We start from the raw sequence: 14,526 nt of genomic DNA, 5'->3' as shown, positions 1-14,526 counted from the left end.
TAACCAACTGAGAAGGTGCCTGGTATGTTAACGTAACATATTATGGTAAGAGTCATTCAAAGAACTATAACATATAGAACATGCTATACGTTTACCAAACAATCTGTCACTCCTAATCGATAAATCTCATGAAATCTTATACGTCTAGTCTCTTATGTGAATGAGCTAAATAATATGATTTGATATTTTACGGTAATGTGCTAATAATTTCACACATAAGTCGCTCCTGAGTATAAGTCGCACCCCCGGCCAAACTTTGAAAAAAACTGCGATTTATAGTCCGAAAAATACGGTATGCGATAATTGTCGTTTTTAATACAATCGTTTCTCTACAAGCCAGGAAGTACAAATGTAATTGTTAATATATTAGTTTATAACGCATACAGTTTATAATTTAGATTTTTAAAAGTAATGCAGGCCTTTCTCCTGGTACAAATAATTCAATACACATTTCTTTTTAAATGCCTTTTTATGTGTAAGGAAAAATAGCTGTGCAAAAGCAATTTTACAATGAGTAAATGTACATTTTGCACACTTACATGCGTAAGGTTATATGATGACCCATTGACTTTTTTTTTTTTTTTTTTAAGCAAAGGAAACAAACCTAGGAATTAGCCAAAATAAGGTGCATGCTGCTCTCTTGTGGACAGTATTAATAACTGCAACTTGTGTAATGTTAAGTTAAAAGTACCACTGATAAATATAGATAGTACTTTATTGATTCCTTCAGAAGTGTACTCAGGAAAATTACAATTCCAGCAGCAGTGTACAGAAATTTAAAAAGTATAAGTGGAAATAAAATAGGAAATATAACAATATAAATAAAAAGCAACAATAAGACTAAAAATATATCAGTAAAAATAAAAATATAACATGAGTAACTAGGCAGTAGTGACAATGTTATGAAAATGTATTGCACTGCTTTTTGTTGGTTTATTTCAGTATTGTTGTTGTTTGGCATCCCCCGTCATCCTAGTACCCTCTTTTAGTCTATTAGTCCTGCACTTGGGATCAAACAGTGTGATAGTCACACACACACTAGGTGTGGTGAAATTATCCTCTGCATATGTCCCATCCCCTTGTTTCAATCCCTTGGAGGTGAGGGGAGCAGTGAGCAGCAGAGGGGCTGCGCTCAGAAATAATTTTGGTGATTTAACCCCCAATTCCAACCCTTGATGCCGAGTCCCAAGTAGGAAGGCAATGGGTCCCATTTGTAAAGTCTTTGGTATGACTCGGCCAGGGTTAGAACTCACGGCCTACCCATCTCAGGACGGACACTCTAACCACAAGAGCCACTGACCTTGTGGTCTTGGAGAAATTGAGCGTTTTTTTGTCGTATAATGCCATCATGGAGGTCAGAGGACAAATGGGCTTTAACTCCACCTGACAGTGTGGCCACTAATACTCTTAAAAGCCCTGAAGTAAACGACAAGCAAAATCTGCGCTTGTGCTCGTAATTCTAAGTCTGCTCTCATTTTGACACTCAAGAGGAAAAGGTTAGGAATACATAAGCTTTGCTGTTCCATACGCCTCTTCAGACATGTAAATATAAATTTAAAGTATGTGAAGTATCATGTTGAAACTGTATACATCAGGGGTCTCAAACTCAATTTACCGGGGGGCCACTAGATGCAAAAACTTGGTGAGGCTGGGCCGCAAGAAAAGATTTCCTTTAAAAAATCTAATATGCATTTTTTAATGAATTCACCTTCTTTGAATGGCTTTCCTGCCCAGCAACATATTTGCCAACTCTCGCGTTTTTTCCAGGAAACACCCAAATATCAGTGCCCCTCCCGACAATCTCCCGGAGCAATCATTCTCCCGGTTTCCACCCGGACAACAATATATTGTACTAAATATACCCTCGCCCCTCATTGTAGCCTGGATCAGTTATGGCTGCATTGGATTCTGGGTATTTGTTCTGTTGTGTTTGTTGAGCTACGGTGCAGATGTTCTCCCTAAATGTGTTTGTTATTGTTTGGTGTGGTTTCACAGTGTGGCAAATATTTGTACCAGTGATAAAGTTGTTGATATGCCCACCCTCAGTGTGACCTGTATGGCTGTTGATCAACTATGTCTTGCAGTCACTTATTGTGTCTTCAGAAACCAAATATATGTGGCTGTGCTGGCACGCTATTTGTATCGATTGTAGATGATGTTAAAAGCAGTGCCCCCTTATTATCGTTGTTAGGAGAGATTTCGGGAGAATGATTACCCCTGGAGGGGCACTGACAACTGGGAGTCCCCCGGAAAAAGCGAGGGTATACAAGTATGACGCTGTAAAGTGTTATTCATACAAAACTCGCTGGCCGCACCAACATTACATTTTCATGTTAAGGTGCGGGCCGCAAAATAACATCTCACGGGCTGCAATTCGCCCGCGGGCCGCGTGTTTTAGACCCCTGGTATACATGCTCGAAAAAACTTCAACCAACATGTATTGGAAAATAAAGACAGACTCAAACTAAACTGTTTTTTTTATTTTTTTGTACAGAGTAAAAGTCAACATTTGACAAAGTGATACAACAACGACAATTTCATAAAGTAGTCTCTAATCAAGATATGGCACAGTAAAGCCCTGCATATTTTTTGCTCATTTGGCTTTTAAAAATGGACACAATTATCCTATCTACGTACTATTGTCTAGTTTTGGTGCCAAAAGGGTTGCTTGTTGTGCATTTAACACCACAGGATGCACTCTCTGTGGATCGTCACGTTAATTGTAAGGTAAAACCAAATATAATAACATAACATCCACTACTAGTGTTATGTTGACTACTTTTCCTTGATGAGCAATTGAGAAATAAACTTTTTTTTCCAAATGAGAATGTTCTAAACTTGTTTCCATGCAAGTGCTGAATCAAGCAGAATAGCAGAAGTTTAGCCTGAACCAACAGCGCCTCTGCTGGATGCCCCTTTCTCTTTTCAATTTGAGAATTTCGTGGATGTTACTTCTCAAATAATCTTTTTAGACAAAAAAAAAATACTTAAAACTGAACTCTGCAGCTATTTTACATCAGTTTTGCTTCAAGAGGCGATTACTGTAAATGGTCCAATTAAAGACTGTATTCAATAAACTGCAAACTCTGTGAGACACTGAGGAATGTGGGCATAAACAACTGTAGCTGTTTCTGAATTCCACAAGATGGCACTAGCTGCATTTATCACCAGGAATCAGTTAAGCTGTTTCCTTTACAAGTCATTTAGGTCAAATTTAGGAAACAACCTCGACATAACGCTTTCTTCTAATTTTCTTTGTAGTTGGGTCAACACTCTTTAAATAGCACATTTATGGTAATCCACAATCAATTTTACACAGGTTCACAAAATTTTAGTCCACTATTATGCCAATCATTATTTCAACCAAATGACATAATAGAAGTGGGCTCAGCAATGTTCAAAACTAAACGATGCACAACAAAAGCCTTGACACAAAGACAATGAAATACAGCTGTGGGAAATGAAAGGCACAAAAATGTTTCAAACCATTTGATGATTGTGTTTGGTACAGCGGTCATGACATGTAGAATATGACTAGATTATTTACAGACAGTAGGCAGGGTAGTGATGATGTTTAACAGTCATGGCTCCAGTGCAAAATTAAAAATACAATATTGTAGCCTTGATAAAAAAACACATACAAAACATGTTTTTTTCCTTCCAATTGTACACTTTCTATTCAGGTAGACATTTTTGGATTCAATATTGAGCCACTTTTTCCAAATATAACACTGAGCGGTAACATTACAGTAACAAATAATTGTTATTAACAATTTAAAAAATGTTTGACACTAATGATACTGCATGAACCGTCTTCCTCGTCTCCATGCGGAGGAAGAGTGATCAAACTACCAGACCCCAACTTCTTCATTTGAACTTTTTGTACAAATGAGGACTGCATTTTACAAAAGATATACAGTGGTATATTGTGTGAGAGCTTTTCCAACACTAATTGCGTACACAAACAGAAACACTGTCACATTTTGTTTAATACTGAATAGTCAAAAAAACATACTTGTCATTGGCTAACACCTGACAGTCAAAAATCAGGGCCACTTCTGTGAATGTTTTATATAATATGCTCCTTCAGTCATTAATGTCTAAACCTTTGTTTGAAACCCCTAAAAGCTTTCTTATCGATAATGGTAGTTACCAGCCTCATTAACACATTTTTTTGGTAATAATTCATTACTGGTGATATCGATATTGACAGCCAATTTGCAAGTTGTGTTTTCTTCGTCCTTAAAATATTGCTGATGATGTTATATTGTATGAAGAAGCAGTCTTCCCTGTCCGTTCCTGCCTTAGGCTTATGCGTCCACCTTGGGCGTCAAACCGATGTACGTTCCATTTTGAGGATCGTCTTTTTCCTTTTCGCTCACTGGGGAGTAAGATGTGTTTTCATCAGCGCTCGCCTGGAAAATAAAGTCATTATTTGGATCATATTTTTACACAGTGTTTATAGAGAATATGTTTCCCAGTAGTGGTTGTAAACTAAACTACAGAGGGTACCAGGCATGTTAATAAATACATTACATAATGTCCCAAAAAAGTCTCTTTAAAACTAACATAAACGTCTGCCCTATCGGCGGTGTTTTGTTATGCTAAAAACACTACACTGGAGTGCTGTCTTTTATAAATACACAGCTTTACAGGGGCCATGTATGACATATAGGTGGTGTGTGATGGTGATCAGTCGCCTGCCTATTTAAGATACTTCATTAATCAAGTGGACTATAAATTGGGGCGCAGCATCTATTAGAACAGAGAGCATTATATGAAGAAATACAATACAGGCTAGAGATGCGCGGATAGGCAATTATATCATCCGCATCACCGAAGTCGTCATCCAACCGCCGTCCACCCGAACCAACATTTTAGGACCGTACCCGCCCGCTGAAATATATCAGAGGTCGACCGCCTTTACCACTCACAGAGCTATTTAAACCTGTTTCACAGAGTAATGAAGACAATTGGAGCCGCAAACGTTCTCGCGACTATCCAATAGCGTCATCCTGATGACAAGAATAAGGGCGTGCTGTGAAGCCATTGCCTTAGACACCTTCAACAACATGTACGAACCGATTGTTAGTCCGGCAACATGTTGTGTGCAACTTCCTCAATCACACGTACAAGATTGAAAGGCATACTGGGTGATACAGAGTACATGGTTGTGAAATAAACAACTTTAACACTTACTAATATGCGCCACGCTGTGAAGCCACACAATACAAGATTGACAAACACATTTCGGGAGAACATCCTCACAGTAACACAACATAAACGCAACACAACAAATACCCATAATCCTTTGTATATGTGACACTTCCTGAATATATCTTACGCCCCCAACCCCTCCCACCTTAAAGACGCAGGGGGTTGATCCTGCCAGTAGCATATGCTTGTCTCAAAGATTAAGCCATGCAAGTGCAAGTGCAAACGAGTTTGACGGTGACATTTTAGCGGTTAGCTTGTCAGCCAGGACACTGAGGACTAAAATTAAATGCAGTGTCGGCCAGAGGGGATCGCTTGGCGCACTTTAAATTATTTCATTTTCTCAAAAATTGACAGTTTATAATCCAGTGCGCCTAATGCACAGATTAATTCCGGTTGTGATTACTGACCTTGAAGCCATTTTATTTGGTACATGGTGTAATGATAAATGTGACAGGTAAATGGCAGTCAGACATAAAAGATAATGTGGACTGCAGGTTGATGCCTGTTCAATAAATCTAGCAAGCATAGGTTGCAAGCAAGCCCAAAACTTGTTTCATTAAGACTATTACATACGGCGCTCAAAAATCTCTCAAAATGTTTTAGTACAATTTTGGTAAGCTACAAAGACAAACCGCTTGATGGATTGTTGGTGCATTACGGCTACCATAGTCAGACATACTCTGTTTCAACGTATCGGTATTATTATGGTGTGTGTGTATGTATAAGGACCCCAAAATGGCACCTATTAGGAAAATATTATCTGGCGATTTGTTTTACAATATTATGCAAAAGCGACTGTTCTTACTCATTGGTTCCTGCAGATGTGTATTTGGGATCTGCATAAGCCTCGAAAATGTGCAAGGGTCTGCCATTGTAGTCCGCGCCGTCGTCAATAAGTTCCTTTTTCTCTATGCTCTAGTTGTGGGGCAATCACCCTCCACTGTTGATATTTTTAGTACAAAGTAGAGTAAACTTCTATGTAATGCATGGGTGTCAAACTCAAATACAGAGTGGGCCCAAATTTTAAATGGAACAAAGCCGCGGGCCAAGGTTGAACAAATAAACCTTTTAATAGGGACCCAAACAAGTTTTGCATTGAATATTGAACAAGCAAGGCTTATATAACATTAGTGACATGCAAAATCCAGTTTCAAATAATAATAATAGTAATAATAAAAAAATATCAATGGCATATCAAATAAAATTTAAATAAAAATTGAATGCCTTTTTTTCTCTTTGCAATCTTCAGAGGTAAATATCAAATTTTTTCCACAGGTTAATAATAAATTTAAAAATAAAATAACAATAATGAATGAACCAAACATTCAAGCCTTGAAGTAGCAAGAGAAAATGCTTGAATAAAACGTTAATTATTGGTCAGTTTGCTGGAAGTTTCCCAGTAGAGTTAGTGCTGCAAGGGGGTTCTGGGTATTCGTTCTGTTGTGTTAAGGTGTGGATGTTCACCCGAAATGTGTTTGTCATTCTTGTTTGGTGTGGGTTCACAGTGTGGCGCATATTTGTAACAGTGCTAAAGTTGTTTATACGGCCACCCTCAGTGTGACCTGTATGGCTGTTGACCAAGTTGCATTCGCTTGTGCGTGTGTGGGTGTGTGTGTGTAAAAGCCACAAATATTATGTGACACGCTGTTAGTATGGAGGAAAAGCGGACGTGACGACAGGTTGTAGAGAACGCTAAAGGCAGTGCCTTAAATGCACGCCCCCAATATAGTTCTCGAGGTGGAAATCGGTAGAAATTCGGGAGAATGGTTGCCCCGGGAGATTTTCGGGAGGGGCACTGAACTTCGGGAGTCTACCGGGAAAATTAGGAGGGTTGGCAAGTATGATTATTAGCGGTGAATGCGGTGTTACAGCGGCACCGACGCTGTATAACACCGGCGGGCCAGCTCTAATGCTAAATTGATATTGCCTCAAGGGCCAAATTAAATTACACGGTGGGCCAGATTTGGCCCACGGGCCAGAGTTTGACACACATGATCTAATGGGTCAGTAGAGTCCATAAGTAGAAATGTCCAATGATGGCTTTTTTACTGATATCAGATATTCCGATATTGTCCATCTCTTAATAACCAATACCGATATCAACTGATACCGATATATGCAGTCGTGGAATTAACACATTATTATGCCTACCATATTTCCTTGAATTCCCGCCGGGGCGCTAATTATTCAAAACTTCTTCTCACTCCTGCGCTTACCAAAGGCATGCGGTAAAAGTAAGCATGCGCTAATTATTTTAAAACCTCTTCTCACTCCGGCACTTACCAAAGGTATGCAGTAAAAATTTGAGTGTGATGTAAGCTTGGACCTTGAATCCTACTGAATAGCTCTTAATCTTCTTTCCTTTTTGCGATTTCAAATGATTGGTATTAAAATCAGCCTCCTCCATTTTGAAAATGATGACTGGGGAAGTGTCACTCGTGACGTCACGAGTTTGACCAGGCGGTAATACTAAGCATGCGCTAATTATTTTGGGAAGCGAGTTTGACCCGGCAGCAATTCAGGGCAGGCGCATACTATATGCCCTGCAGAAATTCAAGGAAATACAGTATGTTTATTGTGATGTACTGCTGGAATCATTAAACAATGTAACAAGGTTTTCCAAAATTAATCACCTCAAGTTATGGAAAAAAATGCCAACATGGCACTGCCATATTTGTTATTGAAGTCACAACGTGCATTGTTGTTTTTAACATGCCTCAAAACAGAAGCTTGGAATTTTAGGGGGACAGGGTTGGGGGAGGGGGTTAGGGGGTAGTTGGCGGTGTATATTGTAGCATTCCTGAAGAGTTAGAGCTGCAAGAGCTTCTGGGTATTTGTTGTGTTGTGTTTCTGTTGTATTACGTTGCAAATGTTCTCCTGTCTGTCATTTCTTGTTTGGTGTGGGTTCACAGTGTGGCGCATATTTGTAACAGTGTTAAAGTTGTTTATACCAGTGGTCCCCAACCTTTTTGTAGCTGCGGACCGGTCAGCGCTTGGTAATTTGTTCCGCGACCCGGCGGGGGAATTATTATTATTATTATTTTTTTCTTCGTCATGAAAAAGGGAGTTTTTTTTGGGTTGGTGCACTAATTGTAAGTGTATCTTGTGTTTTTTATGTTGATTTAATAATTAAAAAAAATAAATAAATAAAACATTTTAAAATAAAAAATAAACATTTATAAAAAATTATTCTGCCGCCTGGTGGTTGGGGACCAATGGTTTATACAGCCACCCTCAGTGTGACCTGTATGGCTGTTGACAAAGTATGCCTTGCATTCACTTGTGTGTGTGAAAAGCATAGATATTATGTGACTGGGCCGGCACGCAAAGGAAGTGCCTTTACGTTTATTGGCGCTCTGTACCTCTCCCTACGTCCGTGTACACAGCCGCGTTATAAAAAGTCATTAATTTTACTTTTTGCAACCGATACTGATAATTATGATACCGATAATTTCCGATATTACTTTATGAAGCATTTATTGGCCGATAATATCAGACTGCTGATATTATTGGACATTCCTATAAGGAAGTGCTAAAAACTACCGGTACAACAAAGATGACAAGAAGAAGACGCTGTGTAAGTGGAGCCACTTAATTAGGACCGCCAACAAAACGGCACATCCTGAAGAAACAGTCAGAAAGCGGCTTGAAGATGGTATGTCTGTAAAACATTTTTGACCAAAGAACTAACCATTACATGTTATGCAGAACACAAGGAAGTGTTTTAAAAGTAGACCCTTTAATGCGCCTTATAATCTGATGCGCGTTTTGTATGAAAATTGACCCGCTCATCCCCGGTGTTCCTTTTAACCTGGTGCACCCTACAGTTCAAAGAATTGGCAAATACTGAACGGTGGCCAATCTATCGACACATCCCTATGTATAAGCATTTTGCGGTTTTGGGGAACAATTGGTCTGAGGTTTTAATTGTTGGTGGAATTCCATGTTGGCCCAATAAATTTCTCTCATCTTACCTAATGGACTATGATTATTGCACAAGTACTTGGAAGCGTGCTGAAAAGTTAAGTAAGCGCAATTAACAGTAGCACAGTTAGTATGAATTAATATAAAAAAAGACTTACAGCATAGATAGGCTTGGAAAATGCAATGCGTTTAGCTTGGCTCTGCACAGAAGTACAACACATGCATGCTGCCGTTAGTGTGACCTTAAGCCAGGGGTCTCAAACACGCGGCCAGCGGGCCAATTGCGGTCCACGAGACATTATTTTGCGAATTCTATATGAAGGCCGCTATACAGCGTCATACTTGTGCACCCTCAAATTTTCCAGGAGACCCCCAATATTTAGTGCCCCTCCAGGGGTATTCATTCTCCCAAATTTCCCCCAAACAACAACATTAAGGGGTCACCATGGGAAACTGCCTTTAGTGTCCACTACAACTTGAACAAACAGTGTGCCAGCCCAGCCCCATGTTGTATTTGGCTTCTGTAGACACAGTAAGAGACGGCAAGACATAGTTGATCAACAGCCACACAGGTCACACTGAGGGTGGCCATATAAACAACTTTAAAACTGTTACAAATATGTGCCAGACTATGAACCCACACCAAACAAGAATGACAAACATATTTTGGGAGAACATCCGCACCGTAACACAAAATAAACACAACAGAACTAATACCCAGAATCCCATGCAGCCCTAACTCCTCCGGGCTACAATTTACACCCCCCGCTCCTCCCCAACCCCGCCCCCTATTGTAGCCCGGAAGAGTTAGGGCTGCATTGGATTCTGGGTATTTTCTTCTGTTGTGTTTATGTTCTGTTACGGTGTGGATGTTCTCCCGAAATGTGTTTGTCAATCTTGTTTGGTGTGGGTTCACAGTGTGGCACATATTTGTAACAGTGTTAAAGTTGTTTGTACGGCAACCCTCAGTGTGACCTGTATGGCTCTTGACCAAGTATGCCTTGCAGTCACTTCCCTGGGTCTGCAGACGCCTCATACAATATTTAACTGGGCCGGCAGACTGTTTGTGAGGTGGAAAAGCGGACGAGACGTCAGGTTGTAGAGGACGCCAAAGGCAGTGCCATCACGGCACGCCCCTAATATTGTTGTCCGGGTGAAAACCAGAAGAATTATTGCCCCGGGAGATTGTCAGGAGGAAGGGGCACTGATATTCAGGTGTGTCCCGGAAAGATCGCGAGAGTTGGCAAGTATGTTGCTAGGGCGGGAAAGCCATTCAAAGAAGGTGAATTCATTAAAAAATGCATGTTAGATTTTTATAAGAAATCTTTTCTTGCGGCCCAGCCTCACCCAGTTTCTCCATCCAGTGGCCACTAGGTAAATTGAGTTTGAGACCCCTGTCTTAAGCAAACCACTTGTTTATGTCAGTCAGCAAACTGGGTTGTTAGAACAAAAAGTGGACGATGTAGTCATGCCATACCTTCTGCTTGCGGGCTCGCGCTAGTAGGATGATCAAGATGAGCAGCATGATGCCGCCCATGGCTACAAAAATGAGTGGGAAGTTGGACACGAGCGTGGAGATCATCAGCAGCTTGTGCACTCTCGCTGCAGATGCTTCATCTATGACCACACTCTATGTACATATATATAGAATACCAGAGAATATGTTTTGAGTACATTAAAGATATGATTAGTGGTGTTTGGTTTTCTTAGACTACTCACCTCATTCAGGAACATGACGGGGAAGATTGTTTCGTTCAAAACTTTTGTTTTGCTGTTGTGAAGGACAGAGATGATCATGTTACCTTCAGAAGCTCATAATTAACTCCATCCAGATACTTACGGGAAGTATGGGACTCTATGCAGCAATATGTTAATCTGTGCTCGCTTGTTTGCGCGTACAATAATGCCAGTGGTCTGTGAGTGGGGTGAAAATGAAAATGATTATCCAAAATGTTGAAACAACAGTAAAGCAGAACAAACAGCACATTCTCGCCTCGTTCTCAAACCCTGCACTTCCACCTGCATGCCACTAGATGGAGATACAGTGCAAAGTATCTCTAGAACCCAACCACTGTTTCCCACAGGACTGCCATCAGTTTAAAGGGGAACTCCATCCATCCATTTTTCTACCGCTTATTCCCTTTTGGGGGGGGGGGCTGGAGCCTATCTCAGCTACAATCGGGCAGAAGGCGGTGTACACCCTGGAGTCCTCACCCCATCACAGGGCCAACACAGATAGACAAACAACATTCACACTCACATTCACACACTAGGGCCAATTTAGTGTTGCCAATCAACCTATCCCCAGGTGCATGTCTTTGGAAGTGGGAGGAAGCCGAAGTACCCGGAAGGAACCCACACAGTCACGGGGAGAACATGAAAACTCCACAAAGAAAGATCCACAGCGCAGGATCGACCCCAGGACCTTCATATTGTGCAGTGACGTGCTGTGAGGGGAGGCAGTGCCTCACCTGCCACCAGGTGGCTTAACCATGAGATGTTCCAAAACGAAGTAATAAAATAAAATAAGTTTTAATATTTCTCTTTTGGTTTATGCTTTCTATGTGATTTTGCAGTGGTTACTGTATATTTTGATAATTTAATGGTCAAAATCGCATACATTTTGTGTTTCCTGATCAAAACAACGCAGTAGACGAGAAGTGAGGTAGACAAAGGCGGTGCCTCCACGGATACACACTGTGTGTATTGGGCGCGTGTGTGCGAGGGGGCGCATGCTTGTTGCCACAGGGAATAGGCAGGCCATGAGGCAGCAAGTACCTCTGCCTCACGGATGGGGGCGATATATTGTTAACTTGCAGTTCAATGCCTCAGCAGTACTCTGACTCGCCACACTGGGAGAAGTGGGGGCGCTCAAGCTAGCAGACACATGTCTCTCCAGCGGAAGCCAGCATTTTTTCTTTTCTTAACTGTATTTATAAAAAACATGGCATTTTTATTAGAGTAAGCCAGCCTTTGTGGTGCAAAAATACTGTTTAATTTATTGGAATGAAATTGAATTAAATGAATGTTTCTCCCAATATGAAGGATTATATACTGTATCCAAGATTAAAGGCCTACTGAAATGAGATTTTCTTATTTAAACGGGGATAGCAGGTCCATTCTATTTGTCATACTTTATCATTTCGCGATATTGCCATATTTTTGCTGAAAGGATTTAGTAGAGAGCATTCACAATAAAGTTCGCAACTTTTGCTTGCTAACAGAAAAGCCCTGCCTTTACCGGAAGTCGCAGACGATGACGTCACATGTTGATGGCTCCTCACATCTTCACATTGTTTCTAATGGGAGCCTCCAAAAAAAACAGCTATTCGGACCGAGAAAACGACAATGTCCCCATTAATTTGAGCGAGGATGAAAGACTCGTGTTTGAGGATATTGATAGCGACAGACTAGTAAAAAAAAAAAAAAAACCCCAAAAAAGTATATAGAAAAAAAAACGCAATCGCATTGGGACGGATTCAGATGTTTTTAGACATATTTACTAGAATAATTCTGGGAAATCACTTATTTTTCTGTTGTGTTGCTAGTGTTTTAGTGAGTTTAATAGTACCTGATAGTCGGAGGGGTTTGTCCACAGGTGTATTGACGCCAATGTCTCAGGGAAGTCGACGGCAGCTTTATGGACGGCACAAGCTCAGCTGATCTCCGGTAAGAAGCGACTTTTTACCACAATTTTCTCACCGAAACCTGCTGGTTGACATTTGGTCGGGATCCATGTTCGATTGACCGCGCTCTGATCCACAGTAAAGTTTCACCTCCGGGAATTTTAAACAAGGAATCACCGTGTGTTTGTGTGGCTAAAGGCTAAAGCTTCCCAACTCCATCTTTCTACTGTGACTTCTCCAATATTAATTGAACAAATTGAAAAAGATTCAGCAACACAGATGTCCAAAATACTCTGTAATTATGCCGTTAAAGCAGACAACTTTTAGCTGTGTGTGTGCGCAGCGCTCATATTTTCTAACAGTCCGTGACGTCTTGCGTACACGTCATCATTCCGCAACGTTTTCAAGAAAAAACACCCGGGAAGTTTAAAATTGCAATTTAGTAAACTAAAAAGGCCGTATTGGCATGTGTTGTCATGTTAATATTTCATCATTGATGTATAAACTATCAGACTGCGTGGTGGGTAGTAGTGGGTTTCAGTAGGCTTTTAAATACTTCTCTAAACTGGACTTTTAAGACAACATGAATGCGATCATACAAAGTATGTTTTCATGGAGGATAGCTATTGCTGCTTCAGATACAAATACAGAAAGGTAATATACACTCGCAATGCTTGATTTATTTTGTTAAAAACAAATGGGACCAAAAAGTTATTAATAACAACTTTATCAAATACTTTTTGGGCCCATTTATTATTTCATAATATCATTATGATAAAGTTTTTATGAAAGCGAATAATTCCCTTTTTTTCCTGTAACTCTAATGTGCAACCTAAATCAACAATGACTAGAGCTGCACATATGAATTTAAAAAAACAAAAAAATGAAGAAAAAAAGTATGTATGCCTAACTTGGTTAGTTTACTGCACGTCACTGGTATTGTGAGGCAGACGCACTAACCCCTTTTTTTCCACCGCGCTGCCCTTAAAGGCATACTGCACTTTAAAAAAAAAAAGTTTGCCTATTGTTCACAATCATTATGAAAGCCATTAGGAGGTCCTCTATTTTGCCCATAAGTCCAAAAAAGCACCAACAATACTTCATTTACATTTTGTGACTTGAATGTTAACCAAGTAGAGTATTGATTGAGTAGTGATATTGTTATTATAAGCGCTAACACAGACAAACTACTTATAGCGGCGCCGTGATCACAGACAGCTAACTAGCATGTGTGGCTATGTTGACATAATTGGCGGGTGAGCTGCTTTCTCACCTCTGAGCTCATGGAAGTTTCTTCTAGGTCATAAATAATGCCTCTCACCTTGATAGAAGAATGAGGACATAATCCGACAAGTTGGGCAACTTTGACAGTCAGTTTGGAGTCAGAAAGGACGAAAAAGTCCTCAAAAGAGGCTAGGCTTCACCTCACTTTTTTCTAAGATAGGATAGGGGTCTTGTTTTCTTCTAAACAGGAATATATCAGGTTTGTCTCTACTTTTTGGGTGGAACTAAATGCGCCTGTCTCCAATATTGCCCACACCTTTCACCATCTGATAACAGCAGTGCGATCTTAAAATAGACTTAAAATTCTACGGCCTTGAAGAGAGTGAAATGAAGTAAAACATAGCGATTGACTGCAGAAACCTTGGGAAAATACTGTGAATGTCAATAGTAATATTAATTATTAATGTCCGATAATGGCTTTTTTGCCGATATTCCGATATATACCGACATATACAGTCGTGGAATTAACACATTA

General features: G+C 40.2%; 1 protein-coding gene across 2 annotated transcripts in view; it reads right to left on the bottom strand.

Annotated features, from left to right (window-relative positions):
• Positions 1-2,459: 2,459 nt before the first annotated feature.
• scarb2b (scavenger receptor class B, member 2b) overlaps positions 2,460-14,526 on the bottom strand; it is a 79,556-nt gene continuing 67,489 nt past the window's right edge. Inside the window, exons 9-13 of one of the 2 annotated variants that reach the window (XM_061876592.1) lie at positions 10,982-11,055; positions 10,861-10,912; positions 10,619-10,771; positions 9,300-9,341; positions 2,460-4,415 (exon numbers count right to left, since the gene is read on the bottom strand). In XM_061876592.1, coding sequence (XP_061732576.1) covers positions 4,311-4,415; positions 9,300-9,341; positions 10,619-10,771; positions 10,861-10,912; positions 10,982-11,055 — 426 coding nt within the window. In that variant the 3' untranslated portion in view covers positions 2,460-4,310. The remainder of the gene's footprint in view (positions 4,416-9,299; positions 9,342-10,618; positions 10,772-10,860; positions 10,913-10,981; positions 11,056-14,526) is intronic. The other variant, XM_061876593.1, reaches the window with a different exon arrangement.

Source organism: Nerophis ophidion, linkage group LG17, assembly GCF_033978795.1.
Source record: "Nerophis ophidion isolate RoL-2023_Sa linkage group LG17, RoL_Noph_v1.0, whole genome shotgun sequence".
Classification (NCBI taxonomy): domain Eukaryota; kingdom Metazoa; phylum Chordata; class Actinopteri; order Syngnathiformes; family Syngnathidae; genus Nerophis; species Nerophis ophidion.
This window is presented reverse-complemented; position numbering and strand designations above follow the sequence as displayed.